Consider the following 19,626-nt stretch of genomic DNA (forward strand, 5'->3'; position numbering starts at 1 on the left):
ATTCTCTTCTCATTTCCCAGCCCTCTAGATTATTATATTGTCAATTGTGTATTTCTTTAACATAAATGAGATGCTTTCATTTAAAGAAGTCAATGTATTGGGTTGTCTGAAAAGTCATGATGCATTTTGCATAGAAAAACATAAATACCTCATGACTTTCCTGATGATGTACTAGTTATTACCCATGTGTTCTCAGTGTATTGCTCTTAATTTTTGACAGTCATCTCAAACTCCCTATCAATTTATGTACATTCCCTTTATGCCAATCCCATGCATATAGAGTTCTACACTTTTATTCCTCATACCAATCATAATTATAATTGAAACTTTTATTTAGGGAAAATAATGCATGCAATCTAAACTCGAAGGCAGTAGGTCCTACCATACATTAGGCACTGTGTTAGGAAACCTGAGAATTTTTATTTTAGTTTATTGTATATGCTGAATCCAAAGTCAGTTCCCCTTCAAATCCTAGGCCAGTGTCATAGCGGAGGAGTGGAAAGGAGCCCACATCAGATGACTTGGGCTGAAATCTGGTTCTGCCTCCAAATGTGTGACCTTGAGCAAGTCACTTGACCTTTCCAAGCTTCAATGTCTTCACCTATAAAATGGAGAACATATTTCTCCGGCTTACTTCATAGGGTTGTTGTGAGGATCAAATGTGATGTTGTATATCAAGGAATGTGGTAGGCTGTGATTCAATGACATTGACGTTTATATTCTCTTCTGAAATTACTGCCAGTTATAGAACTCTACTTTTTCTGAGGTGGTCTTATTTTTAGAAAGTGAACAAAGCTACCTCATTATTAGCCCTATGGCCTAGAATTCCCATCATATGTAAATGACCTCCCCTTTCTACCACGCTTAGTAAGACAGGTAGTAGCAACGTATTGGACCAGCACTGTGTGACTCATTGTGGACAGACCCCTGCCTGAGGCATATGAGCTATTTTAAAATAAGTATGTCTTAACATTTTCTTCTATAAGGTTGGATACATTTTCAGTAGCTTTTATTTTTATCCTGACTGTAAGATTCATTCTTTTTTTTTTCATGCCATGAAATGTACAAGAGGTGATCTTGACAATAGTGAGAAATTATAAGGATACCAGATTAGACAGCAGATGGTTTATGAAGCATAAATGAAAATCATCCAGGCTACACTGTTCCTTGGTTTGTCTGGATGTATCATATAAACTACCAACTCATTGGTGAATTCTGGTGTGTGGGTAGTAAAAATGTTAGTCTTGGCAGTAAGGGTGGAGAAATATATAGGAAAAAAATAAACTTAAACCATGGAAATAAAAAATAAAAGTGTTAGTACGTACTGGTTTTGGACACCATAATAAACATGTAAAGATCTATTTTCTCCCCTCCCCCCACATACAGGCTGGCATGGCTCTGACCTATGACCCCACAGCTGCCATACAGAATGGGTAAGTACGTCATATTTATTTTTTCTATTTGAATTGACAAGAAATCTGTGTGTTCTGAATCAATACCAAAGGAAGACTTTCAAATTTGTTTTGCTTTTGTTGTACATCATTAAAATTTTCGCCATTGTAATTCTTTCTGTAGGGACTTCTGATCTCACATTTTCACTGTACCTCTGCCCACATTACACTCTTCTTTTGCCCTTCTCTTTCTGGTCTGAGAAAGTATAAGGACTAGGATGTGAACAGGGAGTAGAGATAAAGCTAGGCTAGAAAATTATCTGTACCTCGGGATAGGAGTGATTCTTTTGCTATTTGCTCTAGAGTTTAGTTTTCAATACCTTTTAGTGTGCGTCCCAGTTAATTGCTATATTAATAATGCTTTTACTCTTTCCTTCGGATGATCAGATGAAAAGAAAAGGACAGAAGTCAATTGAATAACTCAGATAATTGTATCTTCATTCTTCATTTTAATTTCCATCTGGAAATTCGTAGCCTCTTCCTTAGAGCAAGTCACACAGCTTCAAACTCCTCCTCTAACAAATTAGACTACGAAACTATTTCTCTGGATTCTCAAATTCTGTGACGTCTGAGTATCTTTGGTTGAAACCTTCGCATTTCCTAATCTCTTTTCTGTGCTTTGTCTTGCAATTGATAAAAATTGTTCTTTGGTTGTGCCTGGTTTTATTTTCATAGCTTGGTATTTCTCTATAGTTTTCAGTTGTTTGTCTGACAGTCTTATTAGAGATCAATCATGATGATTTCTCACTGACTATCAGTTCAGGAGGAAGCGAAAATCAAACCCTATATTCCATTTGGTCAATGGACTCTAATGAAGGCTGTGAGCTATTCTGCGGGATGTTCAAAGTGTTTATGTAATGACCTCTTATTCTTGCGGTCATGAATTCAGACAGTCTTTTTCTTGTCCAACAAAGATCCAATGTGTTTGGTAGGAAGAATATTATATTCGATAGATGTAAAACAAAGAAGCAAACAAACAAAGAATGAGACAAAGCCTTTTCTGTCAAGAAGCTTACCATTACCCTCCCATAAAAGAGTGAATACTGGTGGCAGACTAGAACAGGAGTTAAGTTTTTTTGTCATTTGTTCAATTAAAACTTCCTTCTGGGAGTGAAAATTAAGAATATCCTTTATTTTCCCCATAAGCTTGTACTTAATTTTAATAAGATGCTGTAAACTTGATGGTATATATATATATATATATATATATCCCCCATATACACACACATATGAAACTAGAAATGGAAAATTATCAATAATAACATGTATGATTAAGCCACTATGCAATATATTCTGGATGGGAAATCACACTTTGTATGCTGTGACTATGCTTAGTGAATGAATGGAAAAGTAATTAATTAAAAATTTTAAAATAAATAAATCAAAGGGAACCAAAAATAGTACAGATTTTAAAAACTAATAACTTAAAACTGCCACACACAAACTAATAAAATGGTCCACAAAGCATTTTCCTTTCCTTCTGAAGGTTTTATGATGCCTTGTTATCATTAACCAGTCTTTTACCATTAAATCTAAATGGCCAACGGAAAAAATAAAGAAATACGTAAAGACCCGGAAAGTCTTCTAGAATCATGTTGAATAGTTGGAGATAAAATAGTTAATGCAGGAGATACAAAATAAGGCATGGTATGCTAAGTGATAGTTGCAGAAAATAGATGCTATATAGGTGCAGTGACATTTTTGAACACATATTATGTACCAAGCACTCTGTATTTGTAACTTAATGGCACGTGGTTTCATAGTTAAATGAATATGTGTAATTACAATTAAAATGTACTTTTAAAAATCTCTATAGGGACCAGCAGTTGGCATAATGGCTATGTCACTGGACTACCATGTAGTTGATGGCAGTTTGAGTCTGGGACCCTGTGGCTTGAACTCATGCCAGGCACGTGTGCATGCGTGCCCAAGATCCTGAGAGGAGAATGGAGGAGAAGGGAATGCAGCGTGGCCTTCCACCCTGCGGAGGGTGATTTCTTGTTTTCTGCCTCTCTGTCTCTCTGTTTTTCTGGCTAGTGTATATGCCCTTTAGCAAAAACCTCTCCAAAAAAAAAAGAAAAAAAATCTATATACATGTAGGAAAATTAAAATAATATTTAAATAAACACCTGCATGCCCACTATTTAGATTCAACCGCTATTAGTATTTCACAATATTGAATATATATGTAAATGGTGCATGTATGTACGTATTATGCAGGCATGCATCTACCTATCTAGAATATATAATATGCGTTCCAAAACCCTCAGCGGATGCCTGAAGCCATGGCTAGTACCTAACACCATACATACTGCTGTGTTTTGTCAGTCTCTAACCAACCTATTACCCTGGTCTGCTAGGTGACTAATAAGCAGGTGGTATATACTTCATGGATATGCTAGGCAAAGGGATGATTCATGTCCTGGATGTGTGGACAACACAAGGCTTCGTCGCACCACTCAGAACATGCCCAATTTAAAACTTATGAATAGTTTATTTCTGAAATTTTCCATTTAGCATCTTCAGGTCATGGTTGACTGCAGTTTAACTGAAACCACAAAAAGCAAAATTGTGGGGTTAGCAGGTGGCGTGGTGGTTAAGGTGCTGGATTTCCATATGGCTGACCATGGTGGCTTGCTTTCTCAATTCTCCTCTCTTTCTTCCTATCTCTCTCTCTCTCTGGTCAAGTTAAAATTAATAATTACAATAAAAAATAAAATAAATAATTCTTTAAAAAAAGTAAAAATATGAATAAGTGGGGTCAACTATATATCTACCAGACTTATTAAAAATACCTTGTTGCCCAATACTTTGTGAAGAATTGGAGATATAACAGTGACCTAGACATACCTAGTTTTGGCAGTTACAAAGCTTGGGTTATTAAAGTAAAGACAGAAATAAAATAACTTTTTCAGTTTTTACAAATTATTATATTATCAATTATTTAATCATAAATTGTGTCAAGCACTAGTTAGATAAGTAGATACTTTTTTTCTGGATCATATTAAAATAAAATTTAGACATCATAACCCTCTACCCCCTAAATGCTTGTAACATATAGCTTCAAAAATAAGGACCTTGTGTCACCTAATGATTGTACCATTATCAAATAAAATGAAATGAGTACTTTCAAAATATCATCTATTGTTTTCAATTTGTTTAGTTGCCCCAAATATACTTTATAGTTGGTTGATTTTAAAGTAAAATTAAAAAATTCATGTCAAAATACCTTGCATGGGTTATTTTATTTACTAATAATATCCCTTTCAAGCAAATGGTAATAATTCTTCTTTACAGATAAGAAAAAAAAAAGCCATTCAACTAGAGCTGAGTCAAATGCCAGTCTCTGACTTGAGGTAGAATCTGATGTCTTCATCCAGCTAGGATAAAGGGAAGGCTATATGAATCAAGGAGATTTGACATAGGACATCAAGGAGGACATAATTTATCAAGACTAGACATAGGAAAAGATGCTTTCTGAGAAAATTGACTAGTGTGAATAGAGGAGTTTGTAGAGATCACACATCAAGCCACTAGAATGTTTCTTTCTTTATTTTTTAAGAATTATTTTAACTTTATTCATTTTATTTGTTTAAATTTGATCAGAGAGGGAGGGAAGAATGGAGAGAGGGAGAGAAGGAGAGAGAGAGAGTGAGAAAGGAAGCCACCAGGTCCAGGACTTAAACTGTGGTCAGCCATGTGGGAATCCAGCACCCTTAACCACCATGCCACCTGCCAGCACCTGGAATGAATTTCTTATGAAGGAACTTTACAAGTTTTTAAAGTTTTGTGAGTACCAGATTTGAAAGTGTAAGGATTTGATTTTTATTTCATAAACCCAGGGAATAATTGTTGGTTTTTAGCAACAGAGTGCTATGACATAAATAATGAAGAATCCATTGGAGCAGGATAATCTTATAAGAAGAAAGCATCATTAACAAGATATTAAAACAGTCCAATTATAAAAGGATAAGAGTTTTTCTAGAATGATCAATGTATAAGTGAAGAGAACCAGGAAGAGGGACAATATTAAAGAACTGTTCATCCATATAGTAAGCAAGTAGCCATCAACGAATTCTGTTTCAACAACAGGATTAGGGGCATACCAGTGAATAAGACATGTCCAGTCTTTTCTGCCCTACATGATAGCAGTAGGAATCAATGTGAAGAACTTTTCATTACTTGTGCCTAATAAGCACCTGATAGTTAAGAGTCTGGCTTTGCTTGGGTGGTTACTCAAGACTTCTCTGAATATGCAATGCCTTGAGCTGAGCTCTGACCACATTTAATGACTAGTGGTTGTTATATTTGATGGCAAAAGAGAAAAGAACAAAAGCGACTCTGAAATTTGAATCCTGGAAGGAGTAGTAGTACTGTTAGTAGAAAGTCAAGGAAATAAAGCAGAGAGAGATGATGTACTCAATTTCCAACATACTTGACTCATGAAGCCACTAAGAAAAAAAGAATGACCAAGCGTCAACCATAGGTGTTGAACTGGAGTTAGAGAATGGTTATCTTCATATACATCACTTTAATCACGTATTCTACAGTGGACAATTTAAAATTTAACCAAGACATCAATTTCCAAGAACCCATTCTTATTTATTACAGACCTAATGAGGAAAAAAAAAAAAAGTCAGAGATTTGCTTCTTATCTGAGTTGTCGAAGGTGTACTTTAGGCAGAAGTGGTAAAGGCTGCCTAGTATACGGTGACCATTTCTTCCTTTTCCTGAAGGTTTCCACCTCACATTTCAAGTCACCACCTCCAGGGACCAGCAGTTAGCGTAATGGCGATGTCACTGAACTCCCATGTAGTCTACCGTGGTTTGAGTCCTGGAATTGGTGCTTAAACTCACACCAGGCATGTGTGTATGCATGCCCAAGGTCCCAAGAGGAGAATGGAGAAGGGATTGTGGCGTGCCCATCCTCCCCCCAGGGGTTATTTCTCGCTTTCTCTCTCTCTCTCTGTCTTTCTGGCAAGTGCATGCACCCTATAGCAAAAACTTCTCCAAAAAACAAACAAACAAACAAAAAAACAAAATCACCACCTCTAGATCACTTTGAGGTTCTTGCAGGTGCATATATCAACCTTAAATTTTCTAAAATATGATCTTTCTATTCCTTATGTACCCCTTGAACTATTCTAATGGATGCAAAAATGGTCCACTTTGTACAATCACCTACTTAAATATTTACAACACCAAGCATTTTTTTTCTTTTTGTTTTTAAGGTTTTTGTCATAAGGCACATACATTAAATAGAGAGATAGAGAGGCACAGTGAGAAGAAAAGTTAGAAATTAACCCTCGGGGATGGGGGAGATGGCCATGACATGATCCTTTATCCTCCATTTTCCTCTTGGGATTTTGGACATGTGTGCATCACGCACGCCCTATGTAGTCTGAAGCTTCTGGATCTGGGACTCAAACCATGGTAGGGCATGTGGAAATCCAACACCTTAACTACTATGTCACTTGTTGCCCTGAGTTTTTTCAGTAAACAAACATTAGTTAGGATATTAAGGATTTCCAAATTCTTGATTCTGTTTAATCTCATGTAATAAAAAAAAGTAGTCTATTAATCAGTCCTGCTGTTCAGTATGTTCCTGTCCATTGCATGTACCTTTCCACCTATATGTGTACAGTTACTCAAGTTTCTCCCCCCCATGTAAAAGGCAGAAACAAAACAATCCTTTCCTGTGGACAGGATCCCTTTTAGCAACCACCCTGTCAGCTTTCTCTTTTCTCATAAACATCTTTACTTTTCTGTACACATTATCTCCCTTTATTCTTTTCTAATTCTGCCTATTGAAATATAAAATTTTAATCTCAAAGGGGACCAGCAGATGGTAACGTCGCTGGATTCCACATAGTCAACTGTAGTTCAAGTCCTGGACCTGGCGGCTTAAGACACATGCCAGGCATGTGTGAGTGTGTGTCTAAAATCCCAAGAGGAGAATGGAGGTGAAGGGACTGCAGCATGGCCATCCCCCTGGGGGAAGATTTCTCACTTTCTGTCTCTCTGTCTCTCTCTGTGTCTCTGGCGTGCACATGTGCCCTATAGCTAAGTTCTCTCTTAAAAATAAAAATCTCAAAACGCACTGAAATTTCTCTTGCTTATGGCCCCAATGACTTCCATAACTGCCAATTACAACTGACATTTTTAGTCTGTATCTGACATGAAATTGTACTCATTTGACTTCTTTCGTTAACCACTTATACCTTTTGAAACTCTTATTCCTTGGGTTCCACGACTCTAGCTGTTCCTTCTTGCTCACACTTTCTGCTCACCAAATGGCTCTTCTCTTTCTCTGCTTCTTACTTTTGCTCATCTTTCTCAGGGTTTCGTCTTTCTCAATCCGTATTTTCCTCTCTACTTCAATTTGTCTATGATCTTGGTTTTAGGAACAGGAGACTAGCAGATGCAAATCTGTATATCAAGTTCATAACTAGGTGCAGAGTACTACTCATTGTCTCTAGCTGCTTATTAGATATTGCTTCTGTCTTTGTATGTCCCAAACTGAGGTCATTATTCTTATCAGTACTACATAATACAAACTTCACATATCAAGTGGAAACATTTTTTGTAATTAAAAAAATTCACTCTGAAGCCTTTTAGTCTGTAGACTCCAGTTTAAGGAGCCTTGAAAGAACGTAGAGGCTCTTTCTCCTCCTACATGTGTCATGAACAAATAGGTCATTATGATTGGTCATTTAATCTGTGCCTGAAATATTTCTTCAACCAAACTCTTTCCTTCTGCAACTGATTGGGTTCACTCAAGCCCTGTAGTCTACCTATACTAAGCTCCCTTTACTTGCCTCTAAGATAACTCTCCTCTAAACCATTTTTGCCTTTTAAAATCTTATTTATTTGTTCCATGAGTGAGAGGGAAGAAGAAAAGGAGAGACAGAGGTAGAGATACAGTACTTTTGACAAGATCATGACACCCAGTCTACTCCTCAGCCCCAGCTAGCCCAGATCAGGGGCACAGTATATGGCGTGCTCAGGGAGTCTCCTGACTCAAACCACAACCTTTCTGTGTAGATCTGCCTCACAGTCACTATCTGGCCCTCTTCACATTGCTTGTTGAATAATTCTTACTAAATTTATTTTTTAAAAAAGCAAATGCGGAGCCAGCAAATAGCATGGTGGTTACAGTGCTGGACGACCATATAGCGAACAGTGGTTTGAGTCCCAGACCTGATGCATGGCTTTCTCAGTACCTGCCCTGCCCCTGCCTTTACTCTTTTCTCTGGTGAGTGCACATGCCCTATCGCAAATTTAAAAATATTAATAATAAAATAAAATCATTATTTTTAAAAATAAAAATGTTTAAAGTAAACATAATCACAGGAATCATCTACCTATCTGTAATCATTTAAAGTACAACATGATCTTTACTAACTACAGAAGCAAACTTGAACTCCCCTAACTGGCACAAAGAACAGTATGATTTAGGTACTGCATCTGAGCTGATCCATGTTGCTCAAAACATCCTATGCTGCTTTGGATCTCTGAATCTCATTGCATATGGAATTCTGTCTGCCTGAGTTCAGGCACGGTGATACCTACTTCCCCAAATCCCCCAACAATATGCATTTAAAAAGTTCTATTCTCACTTCAAGAACACCATCTAATTACATCAAGCAGAGCTACTTACAAAATTAGTCTTGAGGAAAACAGTGCAATCAATGGTTATGAGAACAAACCAGAACCTACTTACTTTCTTCTCCTTCTCCTTCTTCTTTTTCTTTTTCTTCTTCTTCTTTAGAGACTTTTACCTTTTACTATAGGGCACATGCACTTGCTAAAGAGACAGAGACAGAAAGCAAGAAATTAATTCCCCCCACCCCCAGGGGATGGTCATGCCCCAATCCCTTCTCCCCATTCTCCTCTTGGGATTTTGGGTACACCTGCACATGTGCCTGGTGAGAATTTTAAGTCACCAGGTCCAAGATGCAAACTGTGGTCAACTACATGGGAATCGAGAAAGTACCCATTACACCATCTACTGGTCCCAGAACCTACTTTCTATGCAGAAATGTGTCATGATATTCCTGATGACCCAATACTTCAGTCTTCTCATATGTGGGGTGGAGATTACAGTATTAATACCTTTTCATAAGAGTTAGTGAGGATGAAAGGAAACTGGCATGATATAATGTAGTCATCAATGTAAATGTGTATGCAATCGCTACCTTATTTTAGACGTTTCTGTGACAGTCTTTTTGCTCATGTAGTTATTGACATCTGTATCTATTTCATTACTAGACTACCAACTAAATGAAGGTAAGCACCAGGTCTTCATTTATATAGACTATTTAACTAGTCAGAATAAGAATCGTAACTGTTAGTATCTCCTTGGTTCCCAGAAACTGGCACTAGGGAAACCATCCTTCTGACAGCCATCAACCCTCTCCTGTCATCATGTAACACCTTAACGTGATTCTCCTTAAATGTAACTTCTAGTTAACCCAAAGCAGCCAAAATGCCCATGCATTCCTCCTTTCCTTAGTTAAAAATGGAATTTTGGAAGTGTATTGTACTGGCATTGACAAGAACGAGAGAAATTTTATATGTGAAATTGAAAGAATAGAAATATTGAATCTATTTAATCTTCTGCTTGGTTCATTTCATATTAATTCATATGGATTATTATTTTTTAGAAGAATTATTTATTTAATTTATTTGTTTTTATTTTAATTTGACCAGAGAGAGCCACAGAGAGACAGAGGGAGAGAAAGAGAGAAGGTGAGAAAGCAAGTCACCAAATCCATGACTCGAAATGGAGTTGGCCATGTGGGAGTGTCTAGCACCTTAACACGCCAAGTGCTGCCCCCCCATATGAATTATTTTTTAAATGTTTGCTCATCTTTGATTTTATTATCTTCTATGGTAACTTCGTGATAGTAAGGCACTAACAGACTAACCATGTCAACATCATGATAATAAGGCACTAATAGAATAACATAATAACCATGTCTGTGAGAGTAAGTTGTCAAAATAACCACAAATATTTTCTCAACAAGCTGTCCCTTGGCTTAACATTGGCATTTGCATCTTAGAGGTGTGAAAACTGATTTAAATAACTGTCTCTGCATACGGATAGCCACAATAAAGTGTGACACTCCCTATTCACATCCTTGTATTTGATCTAGTGGTTCAACCTAACACAAAGCGAAGGACCCTAGCAGAGGGGGAAACATTTATTGCAGTAGAGAAGAAGCTAGTCCTATTTTACAAGGAATAAATGGTTTCCAAACAGAGAGGTTCAACCCGCTCCCATACAATTAATATTGTTAAACATTGTTTCATGCTGATTCAGTTGAGTTCAACCTTTTTTTAGTATCTATTTATTATAATATTTAAAATTTTGATGGTGATACAATTTGCAAAAGAAAATTGTCGCATCATATTAGAGACCAGGGACATGTACACAATTCTACAACAAGACAGAATACAAATAGAATTGCAATAGGAGCACAGTGTGTTATTATTAGGCTATTACATATATTCACTTTTATATGTATAAAATATTCTTAGAAAACTACATGAGAAAGGGTGAAAGGAGTTCACTAGAGAAGGTCAAAAAAGTACTGGTGAATAAGGGTAAGAGAGAAGCAATTTTCATTGTTGACATGTGTGTGTGTGTGTGTGTGTGTGTGTGTGTGTGTATGTGTGTTTTAAAGGAAAATAAAGAAAATCCCATAGAGCCACAGAGGAGAGGCGGTTGCATTCTTATGAGGAATTAGGAAGACCTCCTGACGGAGTTCTTAGAGAGGTCGAATATTCTAGCAAAAGGACATATTTTATGATCCACTGGGATCCTGTAATTGCATACTAAACTCTAGAGCTTTCTGAGTATCAAGTGAATATGTGACTGGATGGTAGTTAGTAGGTCAAACTGTAAGGAGTTAAATGTTCTGAATTCCATAACGTCCATGTTAATGGGGCAACATCAAACTGAAATAAGGACTCCCACATTTAGCTTAATCGTTAGCTAATGAAGAATAAACATTTTGTGATGACCCTGGTGAATCTCTTTGCATTTAGGCAGTAGAAAATGTTAGTTCTGTCATCTCCTTGAATCTATCTATATGTCCACTAAAAAGAGAAGGAAACAAAAAAAAAGAAGAAACTGGTTCAATGTCACTTCTCCCTAAAAGTTTGAAGGTTAGACTGAAAAAGTGTCTGGATCTCAAGAGAAAAGTAAAGAGCATTCTGCTCTTTATTATAGGCTAACTTAGAACAAAAATGTTCTTCTTGCATCACTATCTGGGTACCTCTATCTTTTGTTATTACTGTTGCCTATTGTTTTTTCAGTCGTCCAATATGAAATTCCATCACTTTCACATATGAGCATAGGAGGTGGAAAATCATCCCTCCCATATTCAAAAGCTCATCTTTCTGATGCCCTTTTCACTGAGAGCTGCTGTGTAGAAGCCTTTTGGATTGTTTTATTTGAATAAAATATATCCTTGGGGAAGATGTGAAAAAGAATGTTTCCTATAGCATTGGTTTGCCAGCTGTTTTATATGGGCATTTGATATTAAGTGATACAAAAGCTTTATCTTATTACACTGGGAAAGAAATCTAATGTGAAGGATATGTTGGTATTACAGTGAAAACGACCAATAACTTATTAATCTTGTGCTGTTGTGTTACCCTCAGGATAGTATTCACGGTTCCAACTCTAGCGATATTGCCTGTGGACATGAAACACAAGCTAGGGCTGTTTATTTCAGTGTGCAAATAGGATTTTGTGTGTTTTTTTTTTTTCCTACAGTAAAAAACATTCTACCCTGGGGTTATTGATATATTCATGCTATTTTTATTGTCACTGAAATAAAATTTCACCATATTACTACGGACTGCCAAATCCCCCCAAGATGACTTGTCTGCAGGCAAAATAATGTCCTATCAATGACCTAGACTTGTATTTTCTGGATGTCTAGAGGACACTTGCTTTCCATGCCAGAGAACCAAGTAACTTTTATTTTAAAGAATTAGTTTATTTAACTTTATTTATTTATTTATTTATTTTTGACCAGAGAGGGACAGAGTGAGAGAGAGAGAGAGAGAGGGAAAGGGAGAAAGACAGCTGCCATGTCTGAGACTCAAACCACGGTTGGCCATGTGGGATCCAGCGCCCTCAACCACCACGGCATCTACTGCCATCTCCCCAAATAACTTTTTGCATTCCCTAGCAATACTAAGTTTTTAAAAGGCTAGCATAGAGTTCTGTAGATCATACTAGTTACCTTCTCTTGGTTACGTTGCCATTTGCCATTTTGTTCACGTTAAAGCTCTCCAGATGTAACTAGTTCATGTGCCTAAGGTAAGGCTTCTCAATCTTGACACTAACATTTTAGAGTAGGCCATTTTAGGTGTGGAAAGTGTCCTATGGCTTGTAGAAGGTGTAGACCTCAACCCCTCAGATGCCAATAGCATCTCTCTCCCACCATGTTGTATCAACCTAAAATGTCTCCAGACATTGCCACGTGTCCCCTGAGGAAAAGAAGCAAAATCACAGCTGGCTTAGACCCAGGGGCTAAGGAAAAAAGGAGCACTTCTTATTAATGTAATGCTGTATGAATCTTGGCAAAGAATACCTCTCTTTAGAGAGTGAACTCTTCCCAGGGAAATAATTGTTAAACAATTCATTCCATTTTCTGTACTAGTATTAGCAAAGCATAATGTATATTTTACCAGATACAAACCATAATCTCCCATATTTAGAATTTGTTATTATAGCTAAAAAGTGTGATCAAGATTCTTTCCTGTCTCTTAATCACTTGACGCTTCTGCTCGAAGTATTTATTTGAATGCTCTGATGTCTTTTGTTAACATGATGCCTCTTGTGAAAATATTTTTAAACCATGACAGACACACGGTAGGGAATGAGAAAAAGTTAAGATGTTGGGAAAATGCATTCTGCTCTTCTCTCTTTAGAGTCTGACCTTGAGAATCTTCTTCAGATATGATACCTCTAAGTCTCAAATGCAATAGCATCTTCTCCTGCCGTGGTTTAAGCAACGGTTTCCTGTGAATTCATCTGGTTTATGTTTGGACTTGAGAAGAGCTTACTTCAGAATACTAGACTTAGGGGATTAAGACAGTTTGCTGAGTCTATTCTTCCCTGTACGTTTTCCATCTTAAACAACTCTCTGATTTGAGTGGCAGTATCGGAACATGATGGGAAGTATAAAATAGCATTTTTGTTTGATGGGTAGGATTAGAGCAGATAGAACAGAAATACATTAGATTTTCCCCCAAGGGTTCCCTTGGCTAGTATCAGTTTACTTGCCTGGTTTCTTTATGTTTCTGCTCTCTGTTTTCCCCGTAGAATTTCCTGTAAACTCTGCCTGTCAATCCCATCTTTATTGCTTTCATTTTTTAATACTCCGATTGGTACATTTTACAGAATCGACTGGCCATGCTAAAATGCGATGCAGGATTTGTTTGTCAGGATAAAAGGCTGAACTTGAGTTTCTACCAGAAGTTAAATACTGTGTGGTATGAGAAGGACAGTTTGTTCCGTTGTCATGGACGCCTGTCATGTAATTAGGAGTCCCGGAAAAATCTTGTTGTTTCCTTCCTCATAAATAAGTTCTAGCAAAGATAAGACCTAAAGGGGATTTAAAAATGTAAACCATTATTTTCTTTAAAAAAGATTTAAAAAGCTATTTTGCTTAGTTACTAATGCCCTTACCAGCTAAGCTGGTAAGGAAATCGAAGTTAAGCTTCAACTAAGCATTCACAAATATTCAGCACTGCACTGTTTTCTCTCGACTCTTGTCTCTCAGCTTCCTGCCCATTTTAGAGACCCATCTTCAGGACTAGCAGTTAGCATAATGGCTATGTCGCTGGACTCCCATGTAGTCGACCATGATTCAAATCCTGGACATGGTAGCTTAAACTCACGCTAGGAGCTTGTGCGTGTGTGCCCAAGATCCCAAGAAGAGACTGGAGGAGAAGGGATTGCGGCATGGCCATCCCCCTGGGGGGTGATTTCTCACTTTCTGTCTCTTTGTCTCTCTCTCTCTCTCTTTCTGGTGAGTACACGTACCCTATAGCAAAAACCTCTCCAAAAACAACAACAAGAGAGAGAGAGAGAGAGAGAAAGAGAAAGAGAAAGAAAAAGAGACCCATCTAGGCTCCCACCATCTTGGCTTTGACTGTCCTGTCCTGCAATCACAGCTTAATTCCCTAAAGTGCTCTGCATTCCCTCCTCCGTTCAGTCTATAGCTATTGAGTATTCGCTATGTGCCAGGCTCCATTCCAGACCTCAAGCTGATATGTCCTCAATTCCTTTAGAAGTGACATTGTAGAGAGAGAGAAGTAGTCAATAAACACATTGTGCCAATCAGCTCAGGCTCCATCAGTATCATCGATTGTGGGGCTCAAACAACAGAAATTTATGTTCTCATAATTCTGAAGGCTAGAAGTTCAAGATCCAGCCAATTTGATTTCTCTTGAGGCCTCTCTTCCTGACTTTCAAATGGCCATAATCTGACTATGTCTTCGCATGGTCTTTTCTTCAGTGTGTGCATGTGGGCAGAGAGAATGAGAATGAGTTGTGAGGTATCCTTTTTATCTTCAAGAGCAACAATTCTATCCATTCAAAGTCCTGCCCTATTACCTTCTCTAATATTTTTTTAATTATTTATTTTATTTTATTCATCGTTATCATTATTATTTTTAATTTTGCTACAGGGCACTTGCACTCACCAGAGAGAAACAGAGAGAGAAAAAGGGACAATGAGAAAGGAAGCCACTAGGCCCAGGACTTGAACCTTGGTTGTCCATATGGGCATCTAGAGTCCTAAACACCACACCAGCTGCTGGCCCCTTGTTCTTATTCACTTCCTTAGAGGCCCCATGTCCAAATATGGCCACAGTCGAGGCTAGAATTGTAATATATGAATTTGGAGGGGACATGTTTTGTCCATAGGATGCACAAGGAGAGGTTTTATAATTACTACTTTAGATAGTGACAAGGACACTGAAAAATAAATAGATTAGGAAAAAATGATAGAGAACAATTGGGGTAGAGATGGCAGTTGTTACTTTAGCTACAGGCTCTCTGAAGAAGAGAACATTGAATGAGAACAAAGGTGAAAACGGGCAGCCTTCTTGGAGATTGGTGAGGTGATGTGCTAGGCAGAGAGAATCGCCAGTTCGGTGACCAGGTAAGAGGGATAATGGCAAAATCATGGGACATAGGATGATCAGTGTGCTCGGATCCTAGCTGGCCAAGGGTGAGAAAAACATACTAGAGAAGTAGGCAGTAGCCTGACTGTGCTGACTAATTAAGAAGTTCAACTTTCATTACCATTGCAACTAATGTGCTGATAACGTGGAATTTAAGTGATCAAGGAAGCTGGCAGGTGGTGTGATGCTTGAGGTGCTAGACTCCCACATGGCCAACTGCAGTTTGAGTCCCAGACCTGGCAGTTTGTTTTCTCACTTTCCCTTTCTATTTTCCTTTTCTTGAGAGATGTTTGCTGTAGAGCACATGTACTCGCTAGAAAGACCCAGAAACAGAAAGCAAGAAATCACTCCTCAGGGGGATGGCCACATTGCAATCCCTTCTCCATTCTCCTCTCGAGATCTTGGACACCCACACACACACGCCCGGCATGAGTTTAAACCACCAGGTTTGGGACTCTAACTGTGGCTGACTACATGGGAGTCCAGCGACGTAGCCAATAGGTCAACTGCTGGTCCCTAGTCAATATCTTTTAAATTTCGTATAGGGCACACATGCTCAGCAGAGGAAGTAGGAAAGCAAGCCATCAGGTCTGAGACTCAAACCATGCTGTTGACCATGTGGGAGTTCAGCATCTTCACCACCACACCACCTGCTGGCCCCCACTCAATAAAATGTTTGAAGTACAATGATGAATGCTTTCTTATGTAATAGCTTTTAAAAAGTGTTGATTTTATTAGGTACAATTTGCAGCATATTCTCTTTTCAGTGTAGAATGTGCTAGACACATACAATGATATAATCACCTCAACAATCAAGATATGGAAACGCTCCTCAAATTCCCTCATGTTTGTCTAGAATAAACTCCTTCCTCCACTTGGACTTTACTACCCATTGGTTTATTTTCTGTCGCTACAGTTCTACCCTTTCCATTTTACGACAGAAATGGAATTTTATAGTTATGCAGCCTTTGCATCTAACTTCTTTCATTTAGCGTAATTCACTTGAGATTAATCGTGCTAAACAGATCAGTGGTTATTTCCTTTATCACTGAGCAGAGTTCTATTATATGAATATGCCAGTTTGCTTATCAATTCAACTGAAGGACATTTGGGTTGTTTTCACTTTTGAACAAGTATGAATAAAGTTACAATAAGCATTTACATTAAGTTTTTCTTTTCTTTTTCTTTTTCTTTTTTCTGAAAAATTGTTATAGGATGTATGTGTTCACCTGAGAAACAGAGACACAGAAAACAAGAAATCACTCCCTTCCTCCCCCCGGGGTGGGGGGTGGCCACACCCAAAATCCCATCTTCTCTTATCTTCTCTTGGAATTTTGGGCATGCACACACAAATGCCTGGAGTGAGTTTTGAGCCACTGGGTCTGGAACTCAAACTGGGGTCAGCCATGTGGGAGTCCAACACTTTAACCTCTATGCCACCTGCTGGCCCTGTATATTAAGATTTTTGTATAAATGAAAACTTTCATTTAACTTTAGTTAATACCGAGGTTTGAGATTGCAGGGTCATTTGGTTTGTATATGTTTAACTTTAAAAAAAACAACAACAACAACAAAAAAAAAACTGTCCAAACTGTCAAGCTATTTTCAAAATAGTTGTGCCATTTTTCATTCCTATGAGCAATGAATGAGAATTCTGTTTTTCTGTTTTCTGTGCATCCTTGCAACACTTACTATTGTCTGTCTTTCTCCTTTTTTTTGTTATTTGAATCAGTGTCAATATCTATTTTTTTTTTTTTACTTCATAAGTAAAACTTTAGAGGCCTAGTAGGTATGGCTAATAGGGATATGATGTATAATGGAGCAAGTTTTTCATAGACACTTTTTTCAAACAAAAAGTATGATACTAACAAATCCTTAAGCTCTAGAAAAAGTGAATTTAAGACTATAATTTCCTGATGCTTACTTGATGAGTTTTATAGTAGTTTTATAGTAGTCTAAGCTTAAAGAATGTGTTCCTTGAATTCTAGCAATCTTTTCTAAAGAATTATTTTATTTAATTTTATTTATTATCATTATTTTTTAATTTGACCAGAGAGACACACACACAAAGAAAGAGAGACAAAGTATGAAAGCAAGCTGCCAGGTGTGAGACTCAAACTATGGTCAGCCATGTGGGAGTCTAGCTCCTTAACTACCATGCCACCTCCGGCCCTGAATTCTAGCAACCTTGAATTCCTGTTCTTCTGTATTCAATTGGGATCTCATAGATTTATTAGAAATGTAACCCATGAAATTCTCTATTCAAAATACCATAAACAGGCCCAGCTATGATGGTACAAGCAGTAGTGTACTGAACTGAAAAGCTGGAAGCCACATGGTGACCTCAGTTCAAATTCCCAGCATGGTTGACCTGAAACAGCCCCAGTGAATGTGTAAATACTCAGTTCCTATAAGCTGGATAGAGGGAGGGCGTTGTGTCATGACTAGAACCTGTAGAAGGTGATTTGATCTCACACCCTTTTTCTCTCTCATGCACATGTATACACATGTACTCTACCATGAGTAAAGAAAAAAATTAATTTAAAAAGTAAAATATTAGTGGCCTCTAAAGCTTGATACAGATTTTGTCCCCAAATTCTAACCTCGATCATGCCTTTTTTTTTTTGTGAATATCGTAGTTAACTTTTCCTCAAAGTACGGCAAAGTGAAATAATGATTCCATTAACACTGACATGATTTTTCTGATCCAGTTTCACATCAGTGAAATAGTCCCTGTCAGGCAATCTGGTTTTGTCTGTCTTATGATTGGCTACTCCAGCCTTCATTTATACATGATATACAGCTTAAAATTCTGCTGGAGAACTTGGACATTAGGCAACTAGTGGATACAACTTAGGCTGAGGTGAACCTGCCATGGGTTTTCCTTTCTAGAAGCTACCCATTAATGCCTCTCAAGAAGGATCATCCGTCCTCTGATTTGTGGATTCCTGATCTTGCCCAGTATCATTCTGTAATTTTTCATTGCAGGGGTATGGGGGACTGGAAAATTCAGTACTTTTTATAGTCTATTTAAGTGTATCATGTAGGTCTGGTATCTTCACTAGTGTCTTTACTGAATCAAAAAAAAATTCTTATTCCAACCTAGACACAAATTAGTATCCTTGTACTCTTTTTATGGAGATGGAATGTTTTTCATGAGATCATGCATTCATGTCTACCCCAAAATATTCAGTACTTTCTAGAAATGGATTCTTATTTGGTAAATGAGATAGATGTAGATCCTGTGTGTGTGTGTGTGTGTGTGTGTGTGTGTGTGTGTGATAGCAGCTACCTTTATTTAAACTTAGTACTTTCGTTTTGCCTTTCAAAGAGCTTTCAGATGGCATTACCTGTTTAAATAACAGTGTCCATGTTTTTCTTTTCTTGCTGGTTAAAGACACCATTCCACTCACATGGCCTAAGAGAGATTTCCTTGCAGCCAATTTGATAAGATAACTCAGAGTTGTCGTTTTGTTCAGAACGATTTATTTCTCTTAGTAGAATCAGATACTGTAAATCTCTCGGATGCTCCTGTTAACAGTCGGTAGGAAAACATGCGGGTGAAACTCTGTCTTTCCCAGAGGTACTTGGTAGCATTTGATTAGCGGCCCGGCATGCAGCAGCTTCATGAATCTTCTTTTTTTTGTTTTCTGTTTGCAGATTTTATTCTTCACCGTACAGTATTGCAACCAACCGCATGATCCCACAGACATCTATCACACCTTTCATTGCTGCTTCCCCTGTCTCCACATACCAGGTACGTCCGATTTACCTGCACCTCAGGAAAGCTCGTCCTTGCTAATAATACACCGAATAGAGACAAAAAGGACATAGTAGAATTCCAAGAAGAATTGGCCCTCGTACACGTTAGTCCCCTCTTAATGTAATAATGCTTACGTTATGAATCAGCCAATACTTTGAAGGACCTGTTTTCATCAGTTCTCTGAATAATAAATAAATC

The 19,626-nt window shown here is 37.7% G+C and overlaps 1 protein-coding gene across 6 annotated transcripts in view; it reads left to right on the forward strand.

Annotated features, from left to right (window-relative positions):
• RBMS3 (RNA binding motif single stranded interacting protein 3) overlaps positions 1-19,626 on the forward strand; it is a 638,647-nt gene that overhangs the window by 496,577 nt on the left and 122,444 nt on the right. For all 6 annotated transcript variants that reach the window (XM_006158950.2, XM_006158951.2, XM_027775939.1 and 3 more), the window contains 2 exons: positions 1,387-1,433; positions 19,326-19,422. In XM_006158950.2, the coding sequence (XP_006159012.1) occupies positions 1,387-1,433; positions 19,326-19,422 (144 nt within the window). The remainder of the gene's footprint in view (positions 1-1,386; positions 1,434-19,325; positions 19,423-19,626) is intronic.

This window comes from Tupaia chinensis, unplaced genomic scaffold (assembly GCF_000334495.1).
Source record: "Tupaia chinensis unplaced genomic scaffold, TupChi_1.0 Scaffold000617_1, whole genome shotgun sequence".
Classification (NCBI taxonomy): domain Eukaryota; kingdom Metazoa; phylum Chordata; class Mammalia; order Scandentia; family Tupaiidae; genus Tupaia; species Tupaia belangeri.